The following is a 16,832-nucleotide window of genomic DNA, read 5'->3' on the forward strand; positions in this document are numbered from 1 at the left end:
ACAGATACCAACAGGAGAGGAAGGAAGTGAGACAAGGTATCACTTTTTTTTAAATTCTAAATACGAGCATATCTGAACCTCGGCTCAAAACCCACATATTTATTCAACTAATACGTACTGAGCACATGTTAGATACTACACAATTATGCCTGATCCCAAGTTCAAAACCAAACAAGAAAAATGTGAATCGTGAGTTCAACCAAAACAATATTCCCAATTGTTTTCTAAAAAATATACTCACCTGCAGGCGTTTTATATTGTCAACTGCAAGAACCATCACTTCATTTTCTTGAAACACAACATCTATTTCTTGCTTTAACACTATAGCAGAGTTCTTACATACTTTTTTTGTCTCCCAGAGCTAATTAAGAGATCAAAAAAACTAAAATAAGATAACCATATCCTGAAATATGTAAAGAGAAGGCTTAGTCTTAAAGCAAGATACAAAACATGCTTCATACTCAAAATACCTATGATGCTAGAAAATTTTCAATTATTAGATTATTATTCAACAACAAATATTTGTTAATTACATGCTATAACAAGTAGTAGTTAGTGTGAAGAGTGATGGGTGCTAGAGCCAAAATGCCCAAGTATGAACTCTCATTCCACCTAAAGTTGTGACTTTGGGCAGATTACTTATTAACCCAGTATTACTCAAAGAACTACTAGTCCCCACACTGTCTGATACCAAGATAAGGAGCCTGTACCAGAATGTAAATCAACTATATCATTAACACACTGTCAGCCTCTGTCTCCCTCTAAAAAAAAAAAAAAAAAAAAAAAGTAGAAATAAATGACAGAAAATGGAATGCTTAGTGATATAATTAATCTTTTTTTAACAAGACTTTCTTGATGACGGAAGCAGTGAGTTGAATTACATTCTGGTTTGTTTATTGAGACTGGCACTTTACGCAGAACTGACTCAACCTTCCTGTGACTGTTTCCTCAGCTGCAAAAAGGACTGCTGTGAGAATTAGCAAAATACAGTACTTCACACAATGTCTAGCATACAGTAAATACTAAAAAAACTGCAGCTACGATGTGTATAAACACTATATTAGATGCAACAGGGATAAACCAGGGTCCCTGGCCTCAAAGACCCTACAGCTGAAGACGTGTGAACAAGCTGGAGGAGCAGCGAAGTACTGAAGGTGAGAAGTAAAGCAAATCTGTACTTAAATTCGAAGTAGATAAGTACCATAAGAAAAGGACATAGAGTTATAGGACATTAAAGGAGAGAGAAATTCCCCCAAATGGAATACTAGGTAGGGCTTTGTAGAAGACTTGGGGGAACATATAAGATTGTTAAGATTTCAACAAGGAGAGAGACAGGGAAACAGGGTACTCCAAATATAAGAAACCACATAAGCAGGGGCGCCTGGGTGGCATAGCGGTTAAAGCGCCTGCCTTCGGCTCAGGGCGTGATCCCAGCGTTACGGGATCGAGCCCCACATCAGGCTCCTCCGCTATGAGCCTGTTTCTTCCTCTCCCACTCCCCCTGCTTGTGTTCCCTTTCTCGCTGGCTGTCTCTCTCTCTCTCTGTCAAATAAATAAATAAAATCTTTAAAAAAAAAAAAAAAAAGAAACCATATAAGCAAAAGCAGCAGGGAAATACAGGGTATTGTGAAAATGTGAGCAGTCCAGTGTAGGTTACCTATAGGAATAAACCAAAAGACAGACTGGAGCAGAATGAGGCCATACTGTGGAGAAGTTCAGTGTAGACTTAGGAGTACCTACTTACTTTTAGTAGACAAGGAAACCACTATCTGTTTTTGAACAAAAATGACATGACTGTATTGTACACAAAGAAAATATCTTGAAAGCAGCATGTAGAAAACCAAGAAAGAAAAGACTATGGCAAAGACTAATACATTAAGAAAGGCAACATGTTGGGGTGCCTGGCTGGCTCAGTCAGTACAGTGTGTGACTCTGGATCTCAGGGTTGTGAGTTCGATCCCCATGTGGGGCGTAGAGATTACTTAAAAATAATAAAATCTTAAAAAAAAAAAAAAAGAGAGAGAGAGGCAACATGTAATGAGCACCTAAACTTGAAATGAAAAAGTAGAAACAGGGGCACCTGGTGGCTCAGTTGGTTAAGCATCTGACTCTTGATTTCAGCTCAGGGAATGATCTCAGGGTTGTGAGATCAAGCCCTGCAATGGGCTTGCCATGGGCTTGCACTGGGCGTGGAGGCTGCTTAAGATTCTCTCTCTTCCTCTCCCTCTTCTCCTCCCCGCACCCACCTCTCTCTGTCTCCCTCTAAAAAAAAAAGAAAAGAAAAAAAGTAGAAATAAATGACAGAAAATGGAAAGGCAGAATCCATTAGAATTGGCAAGTAATTAGATATGGAAATTTAAAGTGGAGAAAAGAGTCAAAAATTAAGTCAATATATTACTTAGTAATATACTTAAATTAATCAAAACACAGTTTAATCACTGGATTTCTCTAGCATCTGGCTGATGGTAATACTCAATGAACATGTATGGGATGAATGAGACTGTTATAGTCCATGTAATAGCACTTTTCAAGGATAAATATTAATACAGTCGTTTCTTGTTTTAATTCCCCCAATACTGCTCATCAATTTCTTAGTTTCTTAGACATAGACATCAATGCCTAAAATGAAAATCTCAGTATTTCTCACCCTGATTGTCTGGTCATCAGAAGATGTCAAAAATGATGATCCATCAGGAGAAAACATCACACAATGAACCCAACTTAAATGTCCTCTGCAATCAGCCACTTTTAAACACGAGTCCATATTCCACAACTACAGAATAAACACAGCATATAGGAAATCACATTCATAAGCATTTTGAACATATCAAGAATACTGAAAATAGCAAAAGTAAATCAGTAGTTTCACTTCTATGAATATAGGCCAAAAACAAACTAGCAAAAACACAGAATGACTTGTGCAAAAGATTATTCACTGCATCTTATTTTTAATAGCAAAAAAATTGGAAACAACCCAAATGACCATCAACAGGGAACTGACGGAATAAACTACATAATGGAATATTATCTAACCGTAAAAACACCCAGATCATAGCTAGTCACCGGGATATACTGTTTACAGAAAATAAGCAAAGAGCATACATATTTCTACAGAAGAGCATATATAAGGGTGCCTGGGTGGCTCAGCCCGTTAAGCATCTACATTGGTCTCAGGTCATGATCCCAGGACGAGTCCCACATCAGGCTCCCTGTTCACCAGAGAGCCTACTTCTCCCTCTGCCTACTGCTCCCCCTGCTTGTGCTGTCTCTGTCTCTCTCTCTGACAAATAAAATCTTAAAAAAAATAATAAAAATTAAAGTAAATTTTTAAAAAAGCTTTGATTTGAAATCATGCAAACATTTTATCTAAAAAATAGACTATTTTCCACTGTCATCCAATACTCAACTAATGGCAAAACCCTACAATAAATGAATCTGCTAATTGTACATGTACACATTTCTGTTACTCATGCTTATTATGAATTGTCAATGTCTGCCACCCTGGCTGTATTTTGTCCTGAGTTCTGCTGTAAATTACTCAAATATATTCCAGTCTAATGAAGTACCATTTGTGCCTGAGTTCTTCTCATTACACTCTGAATGACAGACCTAACTTTATAATTTCAGAACAAGCATGGACAAAACAAGTACTTCATCACATGCCCAGTGGTTTTCAATCAGTGAGTTCTATGGTTGTAAATTAATTGTATGAAATTTTCTTTGCCTTATCACTAGAGTCCAAGCTCCTGTGGACATACAAGAGCTAAAGGCCATAAAGAGCTAAACCTGGTTCCATAACTAAAAAATCTCCCTTGAAAATTCTTCCCTTTTTCTTTCTTGTTCTTCCCCATCATTTCTCAGAGCCCCCAAAATCAGGTTCCTATTTTAAGAAAAAAGACAATGTTTCCTGGAGCTTCTAATAGCAGAGGATAGGGATTTTAGAAGTGACAGGAAAGGCTGAAAGAAGAATTGCTCCTCTACTCCTCCTTAAAATCCTGACAAAATCCCAGAAAGAGGAAATTTCCAACCACATCTACCTTGAAGATCTACAGGTAAGGTGCAAGATCTCCTACCACATCTGAATCTTTCAATTCAAGGACTCCGCTGAAGAGAACACCACCCACAGCACCCTACTTCTTCCCACCATTTCAAACAGGACTGGAGTTTGTTCACACTCACTGCCTATGCTTCCAATGGGTAGATTCTTGGCAGGGAAGTTCTTCAGTGTTAGTTGCACTATACTTGCTTCTGTACTTGGAATTAAGTAGAGATTACACAGCACACCCACTCACTCTCATCTTATCTGTATCTCCATGCTGACGGGCTACAGCTCAGAAACTCTCCCCCAACAGCTTTGCAGTAAGGAACAAAGTTGTCAAACTCACTAAAAATTGCTGAAATAAGCACAGAACACTAAAGAAGTGCTTGCAGTAGTCAAGCTTCCTTTGAAGAGAGCCTGTGCACCAAGTGGATTTCTCTATTTTCCAGATAAAGGCCCATACCCACCTGCTTGGACTGTCATCACAAGAACTTCAAATTACCTGATGATAAGACCCAGTCAAGGAATAAGTAGCAACAAAGCTTGGAAAAACTAATCCGTCTTTGGGGAAAAAAAAAAAATCAGGAATTCACTGTTTTTGAAAAAAATTAATATAACCATTCACTGGGTAAAATTCTTCCAGGACCAGTTAGGTATAGACTCTGAATATAAAATCTATCAGATAAGTACAAAATCACAAATATGAACAATTTATTATAAGAGTCATTTTACGCATTAGTGCTTACCAATGAACATCCTAGGGTTAACCAATTCTAAATTGAAGTGTTGTCTTATTCTTCTCAGCGATCTAGGAAATCTGAACTGGACTCATCTCTCATCTTTTCTTTTACAGAAGATCCTTTCTTTCATATTATTTAAGAGATACCATGTTTCTGCCTAGGAAACCAGTGTTCATTCCACCGTTTCCCCAGAACTTGGCACACGCTAGCCATTCAATAAATATTTGGTGAATGATACTGTCATTCCCTGTCATACTATCAAATCAAATCTTCAATCACTGCTAAAGTAATAAAGCTGGCTATACAGTTTAATATCCTAAAGCTACAGGTCATTATGCTGTGAAGAAAACGCTCTATTATTTCTCAAACATCCTCAGTAGTTAATGGTTTAAGTAGCCCATTCTTTGGCATCCTTGTACCTCTGGAGACCCAACTTCACAGAGTAAGTGAACTACTCACCTCCACACAGCACTGGGACAAAGCCACCACTGCCAAATGATTTTGCAGGGAGAAGTCACAATACTGGATGGTGCCATGATGGACTGTATGGATTTCTGCCAATAAGCCACTGGTATGAATGTCAAAAAGCTGTCAACATAAAATAGGTATCTATGAAATAAAACACTTTTAAAAATAAGCTATACTCAAAATGAATCTAAATTTTTAAGTCCTGAAAAAATACAATTACTGATAACTGGCATAACTATTGACAGTCATAAATAAGATATAAATCAATACACACATACTTTTAAAATACTGCTCATCTTGAAACATGTTTCCTATACAGAAAAATTTATCACAGATAATCTCTCAAGCTGGCCTAGGGAGAAATAAAACCTTTGTGAATAAATGAATGGACTAGCCAAATTAACATACAGAACGGTTCTCCTGAATGCTTGTTTATTCAAAAGAGGAAAATGGATATTCATAAATGAAGATGATCAAAATAATATAGAACAGAGTCTTGCTAAAATGAAATTAGCTCAACTATTTCTATTTCTCTTCAGAGCTATCAAATTACTCCATTATGATCATTTTCCCATTCTGAACCAAAAAAAGCTATTTTTGAATAATGCAAGCTTCATTTCAACTTTTGAAAGATTTTTAAATGTTGAATATATCCTTCTGAAGTTTTTGCCAAATGATTAAAAACATTTATACCAATATATAGTATTGTGATTTAAGACCAAGGCATAGTCCAGGGGGGAAAAAAAAAGCTTCCAGTAGGAGCCATGAATATGTTTAGTGAATGCACAGCCCTTCAAGCATGCACAGATATAAGCAGCACAGCATCAGAGGCCAAGAACAAAAGACAGGAAGCCATACTTAAAATGCCTCCCAGGACAGGTCATTCTTAAAAATTAATGGTGGAGAATGACAGAGGAAATTAGCAAGTATGGAATAGGCAGCTGTTTTAATTATTGGGTGTTAAGAAGTAAAGACCTAACAATCAGAGTAGGCTAAGAGAAAGGAGTTCAAAAGAAATAAGAGGAGAATGGAGAGACCAAAGAGTAAAAAATTGGGATCGACATGCAGTTAAGAGTGATTTTAGGGTAGCTTTATTTTAGCAGATAAAATAAAGACCCAGTCAAGATTTTTCAAACAAAGAGGCATTTCATGTAATATAAAGCTGTTTTCCTATCTCAGTGGAAAAGATCTTTTAAAATGATCAAACTCAAATGTAAATCAAACCACGAGATACCACTTTCACCTAATAAGATGGTTGTAATGTTTTGAAAAATGGAAAATAACAAGTGCTGGCAAGGAGAAAGTGGAACTCCTGTACACTACTAGTGGGAATATAAAATGATACAGCTTTTCAAAAAAGTTGCATTTAGAATTACCATATGATGCAACAATTCTACTGCTTGGTGTGGATACAGAAGATTTGAAAGCAGGGGCTCAAACAGATTCCTGTACACCATGATCACTGTATCATTATTCACAACAGCCAAAAGGTGAAAACACCCAAGTGTCCATCAACAGATGAATGCATAAACAAAATGTGGTATATCCATATAATGGGATATTATTCAGCCATAAAAAGGAATGAAGTTTTGTACATGCCACAACATGTATGAACCTTAAAAATATTATGCTAAATGAAACAAGCCAGATACAAAAGGACCAATATTATATGATTCCACTTATATGAAATATCTAGAATAGACAAATTCATAGATTAAAGGTTATGGGGGGGGCAGTGGAGCCTGGGTGGCTCAGTCAGTTAAGTGTCTGCCTTCAGCTCAGGTCATGATCTCAGGGTCCTGGTATCAAGCCCCACGTCTGGCTCCCTGCTCAGTGAAGAGCCTGCTTCTCCCTCTCCCTCTGCCCCTCCCCAACCCTGCTTATGCTGTCTCTTTTGCTCAAATAAATAATCTTTTTTGTAATAAATAAAGAAACAATAAAAAAATAAAGGTTACCAGGGGCTAGAGGCAGAGAGGAATGGGTAGTTATTAGTTTTTGGTTACAGAGTATCTGCTGGCAGTGATGAAAAAGTTTTGAAAATAGTGTTGATAGCTGCACAGCATCATGAATATCATTAATATCACTGAATTATACATTTTAAAATAGTTAAAATGCCAGGATGCCCAGGTGGCTTAGTCGATTAAGCGTCAGCCTTCAGCTCAGGTCATGATCCCAGGGTCCTGGGATCGAGTCCCACATTGGGCTTCTTGCTCAGCAGGGAGCCTGCTTCTCCCTCTGCCTGCTCTGCATGCTGCTTCCCCTGCTTGTGCTCTCTGACAAATAAATAAATAAAATCTTTAAAAAAAAAAAAAAAGTCCCTCTCTTTTAAAAAAAATAGTTAAAATGGCTAATTTTACATAGATACATTTTACAACAAAAAAAATTTAATCTTCAAATCTTATAAATGCAATGATTCCTTTTATGTTCCTACAAATTTTAACTTAAGACAAAAGGAGATATTTTTAATTTTGTGCTAAATATATAAACCATAAGCACCCAAGATCAAAGGGTCACAGCAACTATATCAATAATAATATAAAGAGCTCCTCAGGGAGTATTTATATAATTATGTGGTGTATTTCAATTGTGTTCTTTAAAATTGTACTATCAGGTGGCCCAGTTGATTAAGTGGATGACTTGATCTCAGCTCGGGTCATGATCTCAGGGTCGTGAGTTCAAGCAATGCATTGGGCACCATGCTTCACGCTAGGCATGGAGACTACTTTAAATATATATATATATAAATACATACACATACATATATATACACACACGCATATATATACACATATGTATATATATACACACACATAATATATATATATATACATACACACACATACATACTCACACACACTATCTCGGGGGATTTGAGGAGCTCTCAAGAGACTTAGGCCTCTTCCTCAGTCAGTGCTCTCACCAAGGAGAAGGCCATTTTCTGTTCAAGCACAAAGATAGTGAAGCCCAATGGCAAGAAGCCAGATGAGTTTGAGTCCAGCATCTCCCAGGCTCTCCTTGAGCTGGAGATGAACTCAGACCTCAAAGCCCAGCTCCAGGAGCTGAATATAACAGCAACCAAGGAAACTGAAGTGGGTGGTGGTCAGAGAGCTATTACCATCTTTGTTCCCCTTTCTCTACTGAAATTTTTCCCAGGAAATCCTAGTCCATGAATTGGAGAAAAAGTTGAGTGGGAAGCCCATTGTCTTTATTGCTCAGAGGAGAACTCTACCTAAGCCAACTTGAAAAAGCCATACAAAAATTAAGTAAAGTGCCCCAGGAGCCACACCATGACAGCCATTGCATGACACAATCCTGGAGGACTTGGTTTTGCCAAGCAAAATTGTGGGCAAGAGAATCCGTGTGAAACTGGATGGCAGCTGGCACATAAAAGTTCATTTGGGTAAAGCACAGCAGAACAATGTGGAGCATAAGGATGAAACTTCTCTGGTGTCCATAAGAGGCTCATGGGCAAGGATGTCAACTTTGAGTTCCCAGAGTTTCAGTAAAAAAAAAAAAAAAAAAAAAAAAAAAGATTAAATAAAACATTCACAGTAAAATAAATAAATAAATAAATAAAATTGTACTATTTCAGGTGTGGAGAATAGAAGAGGCTGGTAAAAGGACAGGAACTTTTAGTTAGAAGATGAATGAGGTCTGAGGATCTGACGTATAACATGGTGACTATAGTTGATCATACTGTATTGTATAAGTGAAATTAAGAAAGCAGAAATTAAATGTTCTCACCAAAAATAAATAAATAAATAAGTATGTGAGGTGATAGATGTATTATTTAACTCCATGTGGGAGGAATCCTTTCACAATACATACAAATAATAATTCATCACGATGTATACTTTAAACAACTTAAAATTTTATTTGTACCTCAATAAAGCTGAAAATAAAATAAAACTGTAATATCTCTTATTCAAGTCTTTGAAAATTACTATTTGAATAAAACGTCACGGAGTCATAAATCAGAATACCTACCTTTCCAAATCCATGGTATAACGTGGGACAAATTATTTGGCTGCTCTGAACCTCAACTGCCTCATTATCTGCTGTGTCCCTTGGATAGTTATATTAAAAGAAATAATATGTGAGAGCACTCTGAATACTACAAATGTAAGCAATTATTACATTTGGAAAAAAAAAAGGAAAGCATTTTGTCATTCACTATTTCTACATATTGTCCTCATTTACATTACAAAAGTCTCACAATATTCTTCAGTTGTTAACAAATATTTCTATCACAGTCACCAAATCCTGATAAATTTTAGGGGTAAGAAAGCACTTTGAGGGGCGCCTGGGTGGCACAGCAGTTAAGCGCCTGCCTTCGGCTCAGGGCGTGATCCCGGCGTTATGGGATTGAGCCCCACATCAGGCTCCTCCGCTATGAGCCTGCTTCTTCCTCTCCCACTCCCCCTGCTTGTGTTCCCTCTCTCGCTGGCTGTCTCTATCTCTGTTGAATAAATAAAATCTTTAAAAAAAAAAAAAAAGAAAGAAAGAAAACACTTTGAAAATCATCTAAACCGATGTATTTAAAATTGTAAAAAAAAAAAATTGCAGAAAATATTCCATGTTTTCAATAAACTTGAGAAACACTGGACTAACCAACATAAATTATTTCTGTATTACAGAACTTCTGGAGGCCTTACATGTTGGTATATACTGAGTGACTCTAACGGGGGAAAACAACACATAATGTTTCCCAAACCTGTGTGACCATGGAGACCTTTCCTCACAAAGCCTATTGACATCCCCTGAAACACAGTTCTGAGAACTATGAAGTTAGGGAGACTGCCCAAAATCATATAGCTATACTTTCATTATATCAATAAACAGTGTACAACGCAAAAAATCAGCTGACATTTTCATTTTCTTTAAATCAGGCTAATTTTGGCTTGTTAAAATACTGATACTTACAAAGATTTTATTTTTTGCTGCCACCATTATCCTAGCACCATCAGCAGACCATGAACAACATTTCACTATCACTTCCATATCCTCTTGAGGCTCCTCTGAATTTAGGAAGAACTGCTTCACATTAATGCTTTTCCTCTCATTTGCTGATTTCACATCCCAAAGCTTCAGATTACAAAAATAAAAAAACTGTTTAAGTTTGTTTAAATCTCAAATCACACCTCTAGAATTCTACCTGGATCAAATGCAAATATTCACTTTTTCTAATGAATTGTTTTCTTATGCATGACTTTAAAAATTAAGTACTCCAGCTTCATTCAGCACCTTCTTAAAAAGAAAAAAACAAAAACAAAAAAAAAAACTAGAAGCACTGCTTGAAATGCAAAATGCAGAATGTAAAACTAAATAAAATGTTAAAAATTCCTTGCATGCTGTGGAGGAGGCTACAGATTAGGTGTTGACAGTAAGGATGAGAGTAGAAGAAAGGCAAGAGGAGACGCACAACTGGCCACTGCTGCCCTCTGCTGTGCCAGGCATGAAGTTCCCATCCACTTCATGCACAGCCTGGACACCACACACGGCCCAGTTCAAACCAAGTTAGAAACCCAGCAGAGCACCCAGGAACATAAGGAAGTCCCTGAAAACAGAAAATAAAGAATATGCTGAAAGGAAGCAAGACACCTTGTGTGTTTGGCGGGGCCAGACGGAGCTCGAAAACTGGACCCTGAGAAGTAGGATACAAAAGACTCTAAACCTCACTGACTAGCAGAGCCACCTGAACAGCACAAAAGAAAAAGGCCTTCAAGAAGACCCATCTTCACTCCCCTGGGCCTTGAGCAGCAACCCAGCTTCACAGAGTGATAACGGCTGCCATGCCCAGACCAAGGGTTGGCCAAGGGCAAGGACAAAAAAAAAAAAAAAAGGAAAAAGAAAAAAAAGCTGTTTCTGAGGCTTTAACTCAGCTTCCAAAGCACAGCTCCAAGGTAAAACCAGATTTGTCTGACCAGGCACATTTTTAAATCTCTCTCAAGTTTAGAGACGTATGATATACACTAAGGAATATAGCCAATACCAAAACCTTTCCCCTTGCAACAAAATTGGATGAAGCAAGAGACATCAGGTACTAAAATAGCCTTTCTTGATACTTAGAGAGAAAAAACAAAAAACAAAAACCCTCCATATAAAAGCCAGAAGCTTCAGTAACATCAACTAGGATATATGAGAAATCATACTGTTTCCCTCTTAATATAAAAAACAAAGAAACCACTGCCTAAAAAGAAAAAAAAAAAACTAACATAAGCCAATTTCATTAAATCTGTCTAAACTGCATTCTGCATCTGGACCTGACTTCAGCTCCTATCCAATGAGTGGTGAAATTCCACGTATCAAGGGACCAAGTAAATACCAGCATTTGATTTTGAGTAAGTCACTACACTATATCAAGGGCCCATGTGCACCCTGGCCCTTGTGTGTTTAAATGGCAATTTTTAAATAAAACTCACATTTTGAAATGGTTTATCAACAGGGCCTGAAAAACACATGCTGATCAACATGATACCCTGCAAAATGCTTAGAAGATTACAGAGCCATTTGGGACAGGAAATAATTTTACAGTTCTTGATCCTCTCAGAAGGCAAAAGCTTTAGAAGACTTTGACCTTGAAATGCTGTTATCCAACATCATTTTGCAGGACCTCTGCTTACTACCTGTCACTGTATCAGCATGAACCAGCTAACGATACTGGCTTAACAGCGCTGTGGGAAAGCGCCCACAAATACGGCAGTTCTCACCAAGAGTGCAATAATGTCTCTCCCCCGCTGCTAGTGCTCTGTGCTCTACAATCACATTTTGATACACATGAAGTCAAAATCCTGTCCCTGAAGACTTTTAACATTTCTTTCTTTTAAGTTTGGAGAAGTCTTAATTTGATTTGAAGGGACACAGCAAAGGTTTATCATCATGAACACATTAACCACTATTCTATAAATAAATAAATCAGGTATAGATAGCTCTCTCAAAGGGTTTACAGGTCAATAAAGGAGGTAAGACAAGCCCGTAAGTGACTCTAAGACAAGGTACATCAAATGTGTCATTTGAGAGGAAAAGATACAGCCCAGTGGGAATGTTAGACCCAAGCTGTGGGCTTGAGAGAACAGTTGTTGCAGAGGAGGACACCCTGAAGATCAGCCTACTGTAGACCAACGTAGGATGGACAGAATTTCGACACTAGAAAAACAAAAGGAACACTCCATGGCCTAGATTCTAGGCTAAAGGGTCAGCTTAATAAACTAAAGTACAAAGGGGAAAGCAAAGACAATGAAAAGGGAGAACAGGCTGCAGTCTGGGTGCAGCATCAGGTGCCTGAACACATCCTGGACACGCCCTCACCTGTTCTCAGAGCACCCTTTTACTATTTCCATCGCTTGTCTATTCCCTTACCTCGGTCTCCAACTGGATTCTGAACAATTATTAGGAATTAATTGTTTGGTGTTTTGTTTTGTTTTAGTATTTAAAACCCAAATGCCAGTGTCTAGCACAAAGTATTTAATAAATAATCAAAAAATACATTTTAAGTGAAAAGACAGATTCTTCTCATGTTTCAAGCACAGGTGAGTAGAAACAACAGTGTTACTGAAGGAAATAGGGTTCAGGCTCAAGATGCAGATAGAACACATACATTTATCTTCATACCCTCCCAAAATCCATGTAAAACCAATGGTAAAGAGAATTTTTCTCTGTAGGCGTAGTTCATAAGGCAAAGGAGAAAGGAAGAAGAGATAACAACAACAAAACTGTAAAGGCTAAAAAAAAAAAAGCAGAAAGACAAACAATAAGGAGACTCCTAAAAACTACATCCTGAGTCCACCATGGGGAAAGCCAAGAAGCAGCCCAATTCATACCATAAAATTCCTAAAAGGCTGAGGAACTATTGCACCAGGTACCCTCTGATAAGGGTGGGGAATCACTACAAGTCCCTTGAAATCCCCTCCCCACCTATGCAATCCAAGTCACTGTATCCCCACTCTAGCTGAAGAGTAGAGGGTTTTTCTATACCTGGCACAGTTGAGAGCAGGGTCACCATTCTGAAAATAGGGAAATTGAGAGAGAGTCTATATCCCAAATGTTGAGATCTCTACCTAAACATCTTCTTCCCAACCAGACTTACACCCTACAGGTAGAAGACCAAAGACTAAACTTGCCAACCAGACTTACACCCTATAGGCAGGAAACGGAAGACTTTTCTCTGAATATCCAACAAGATCAAGACAAAAAGATCTAAGGAGTATGACGTTAGGAGTTTACCATCAAAAATGGCAGGCAGATAACCGTACAGAGAAACTCACAATCAGCAAGCTCACAATTCCCTATCAGCTTTTTGGTGCTGCACTCTTAAATATGAGCAGGATATATATCTAATACATATACAGATCTTCCTCAACTTACTATAGGGTTACATCCCAATAAACCCACCGTAAGTTGAAAATGCATTTAATAATGGAACCTACTGAACAGCATAGCTTAGCTTTGCCTACTTTAAACATGTTCAGAACACTTACATTAGCTTACAGCTGGGAAAGATCATCTAACAAAGCCTATTTGATAACAAAGTGTTGAATATCTCATGTAATTTATAAAATACTGTACAAAAAGCGAAAGACAGAATTGTACTATAGATACAGGCAGGTTGCAAGTGTATCGGTTGTTCGCCGTCCTGACTGCATGGCTGACTGGAAGCTACAGCTCACGGTCACTACCCAGCATCACAAAGGAGGCTCATACTGCATATCACTATCCAGGAGGAAGATTAAAATTCAAAATTTGAAGTACAGTTTCTATTGAATATGTATCACTTGGTTTTGGCTCAGGTCATGGTCTTGAAGCTGGGGGATCAAGCCCCAAGTCAGGCTCTGTGCTCAGTGCAGAGTTAGCTTCAGATTCTCTCTCCCTCTCACTCACTCTGTCTCAAATAAATATTTAAGAAAGAAAGAAAAAGAGAGAAAGAGAGACAAAGGGAAGGAAGGGAGGGAGGGAGGGAGGAAAGGAAGGGAGGGGAGAAAGGACAGGAAAGGAACGGAAGGCAGCCAGGCAGCCAGGCAAGCAGGCACCAAGTGCCAAGCACAATAAATGAAGACAAACCCACACCAAGGCACACTATCATGAAATTTTTAAGAAGAAAAAATACTGGGGATAAAGAGAAGGTCTTTAAGAACAAACCAAGAAAGAAGACAAGAAATCTAAGAAACAGGGTTTCAAGTCAAGAGAAAAGCAAAAGGAATCACCAGGATAATAAAGGGAGATCCCAAGATGGCAGCTGGATGCTGAAGTAGTTTCACCAATCAGAATGGAGCAAGACCCAGAACCCTCCAAGAAAGTTATTTCCAAGAAGAGAAAATTTATCAAACACCTGATAAGTTTGAATAACTTAAGCAATTTAGACAAGGGATAATTTGAAGGTGAATTAGTGACAAGCACATTAGAAAAATAAGCATAATGTGTTAAAAAAAATTACAATGTTAAACGTACAACACATTTTATCCCAAGGAAAAACAAGCTGTATCAGAAAGGAAAAAACTCATACTACATGACTCAACTGTGACCAGTTACAATGATATAAATCCTGGATGTTGATCTAATCAAAATCACAAAACATACAGGAACCACAAAAGGGGGTCAAGTTTGGGAAGAATATAATATGTTCAGTGTGGAGCACGGTAAGTTTGAGGCACAGTGTATTATCTAAGTGAAAACGACTAGCAGATGGTTAGAGATGCAGGACCCAAGCACACAAGAGAAATGAGGGCTGGAGGTAACACAGCTGAAAGTCACTCACAGAAGAGATGAGAGTTCAAGCCATGGGACTGATGAACCAGGATGAAAGAAAGGTAATGAAGCTGGTATTCAAGGTTAGATGCTTGAGGAACAGCTATATTTAGTGGGCAGGTAAAAAAGATAAAGAAGGGGTCAGAGAGATAAAAGGAAAAAGTAGAAAACACTGATGGCAGAAGAGGAGAGTTTCAAAAAGGAAATATAGTTGGTTGATGGGGGAAGAAGTGAATACTGGCAATACAACTAAAAGAGTAAGTCTTGGATAAAGAAAAATATCAGATGTCACACTAATCCAAAGAGCATTAACCTTTACAACAAAAAGAATGGAGACTGAAAATAAAACTGGATTTTGCATGCTTCAAGGAAATACAAGAAAGATGGGGCCAGGCTTAACAAGTTTTAAATACTGAGTGAATAGTGAGGAAATGGAAGCAAGTACAGGTGGCTTAAGAAGTCTACCAATAGGGGCGCCTGGGTGGCGCAGTTGTTAAGCGTCTGCCTTCGGCTCAGGGCGTGATCCCAGCGTTCTGGGATTGAGCCCCACATCAGGCTCTTCTGCTGGGAGCCTGCTTCTTCCTCTCCCGCTCCCCTGCTTGTGTTCCCTCTCTCGCTAGCTGTCTCTCTCTGTGTCAAATAAATAAATAAAATCTTTAAAAAAAAAAAAAAAAAAAAGAAGTCTACCAATAAAGGGAAAAACAGAATGACTATTTCAGGGGATAACCTAACCCATGAAGAATCAAAGGTTTTTCACTTTTTGGTTTTAGAAAGGCCCAAGAACATGTGTAGGCTGTGGGAAAGGATCCCAAAGAGAAGAAAAGCTAAAGATACAAAAAGAAAGAAAAAATAATCAGTGAAGCAAAGTGTGCAGGGGAAGAAGAAAAAAAGGAGCAGCAGGCATAAGTAGAGAACTTTCTGGGAACTGAGATGAGAAAAAAAGAAAGGGAGTTGGGACTTTTATGGCAATCTTTGAGGAGACTTATGGAGGAGAACTCTTAATGGGTGGTGTCAACCCTCTGAATAGATAGGAATGAGGTAAGGTAATCTCCAGAGAATGCAAAGGATGCAGTGACCAGATTGGGGGCTTAAGAACAACAGCAGAAGTCTGGAATTGGAACTATGATGGATACAGCAAATCAATTAGGAATGAACGGACCAGAACTTGGCAGCAAAGAAGGCAAGTTGAGCTACACACCTTAAATTTATAAAACAGATAAATAGTCTGGTTTCACAAATGTCTTGAACATTAAACAACCTAATAATAACAGAATAGTGCTAAGGAAAATGAAATATTCCCAGAACTTGGAATTAGCAACAGTGATAAGATGGAAAAACTTGACTTGAGATATAAAATGTCTTCTTCTGAAGTGATTCACTTAACAGAAAACAAGAAATAACAGGCTCATATAACTGAAAGATTCTCTCAGAAAAGGGTTGTCTTAACCTGTCCAAGTGCATTCTGAAAAGCCTCCTCTGGTATGGATTGTCCTAAAGGAAGAGACGGGTATTTAGTATTTGTAGATAACATGTCATAGAAGTCAAAATCTATTTACCTGAATATTCTACCTAAGAATGCTCCCAACATCTACTGACAGCCAGAAAATTCTTTAAAGTAGAATTCTACCCAGAAAGGGCTCCTAGATGCCCTGAAGTAATTTATACAAAAACGAGTTCTCTTCAGTCAGCAAAGAGAGATCAAAGATTCAACCAGAGGATCAGCATCAAGAGACTTCACCTTCCTGTGACTGAGGAGTTCCTATCAACATTAACAAACCTCCTTCTCCAGTGGGTCTAACAAACAAAATAGTGCCCGAGAGGGTTCAAGTATTTCCCTGGAAAAA

General features: G+C 38.1%; 1 protein-coding gene and 1 pseudogene across 8 annotated transcripts in view; one reads left to right on the plus strand and one right to left on the minus strand.

Moving 5' to 3' along the window:
* Positions 1–16,832, minus strand: part of APAF1 (apoptotic peptidase activating factor 1) — a 79,896-nt gene that overhangs the window by 25,767 nt on the left and 37,297 nt on the right. For all 8 annotated transcript variants that reach the window (XM_087868832.1, XM_087868837.1, XM_087868836.1 and 5 more), the window contains 4 exons: positions 10,171–10,332; positions 5,239–5,367; positions 2,648–2,773; positions 242–361 (listed from right to left, as the gene is read on the minus strand). In XM_087868832.1, coding sequence (XP_087724958.1) covers positions 242–361; positions 2,648–2,773; positions 5,239–5,367; positions 10,171–10,332 — 537 coding nt within the window. The remainder of the gene's footprint in view (positions 1–241; positions 362–2,647; positions 2,774–5,238; positions 5,368–10,170; positions 10,333–16,832) is intronic.
* On the plus strand, positions 6,275–8,753 carry LOC123780533 (small ribosomal subunit protein eS7 pseudogene; annotated as a pseudogene).

This window comes from Ursus americanus, chromosome 17 (assembly GCF_024610735.1).
Source record: "Ursus americanus isolate L20-20 chromosome 17, mUrsAme1.1.p, whole genome shotgun sequence".
Classification (NCBI taxonomy): domain Eukaryota; kingdom Metazoa; phylum Chordata; class Mammalia; order Carnivora; family Ursidae; genus Ursus; species Ursus americanus.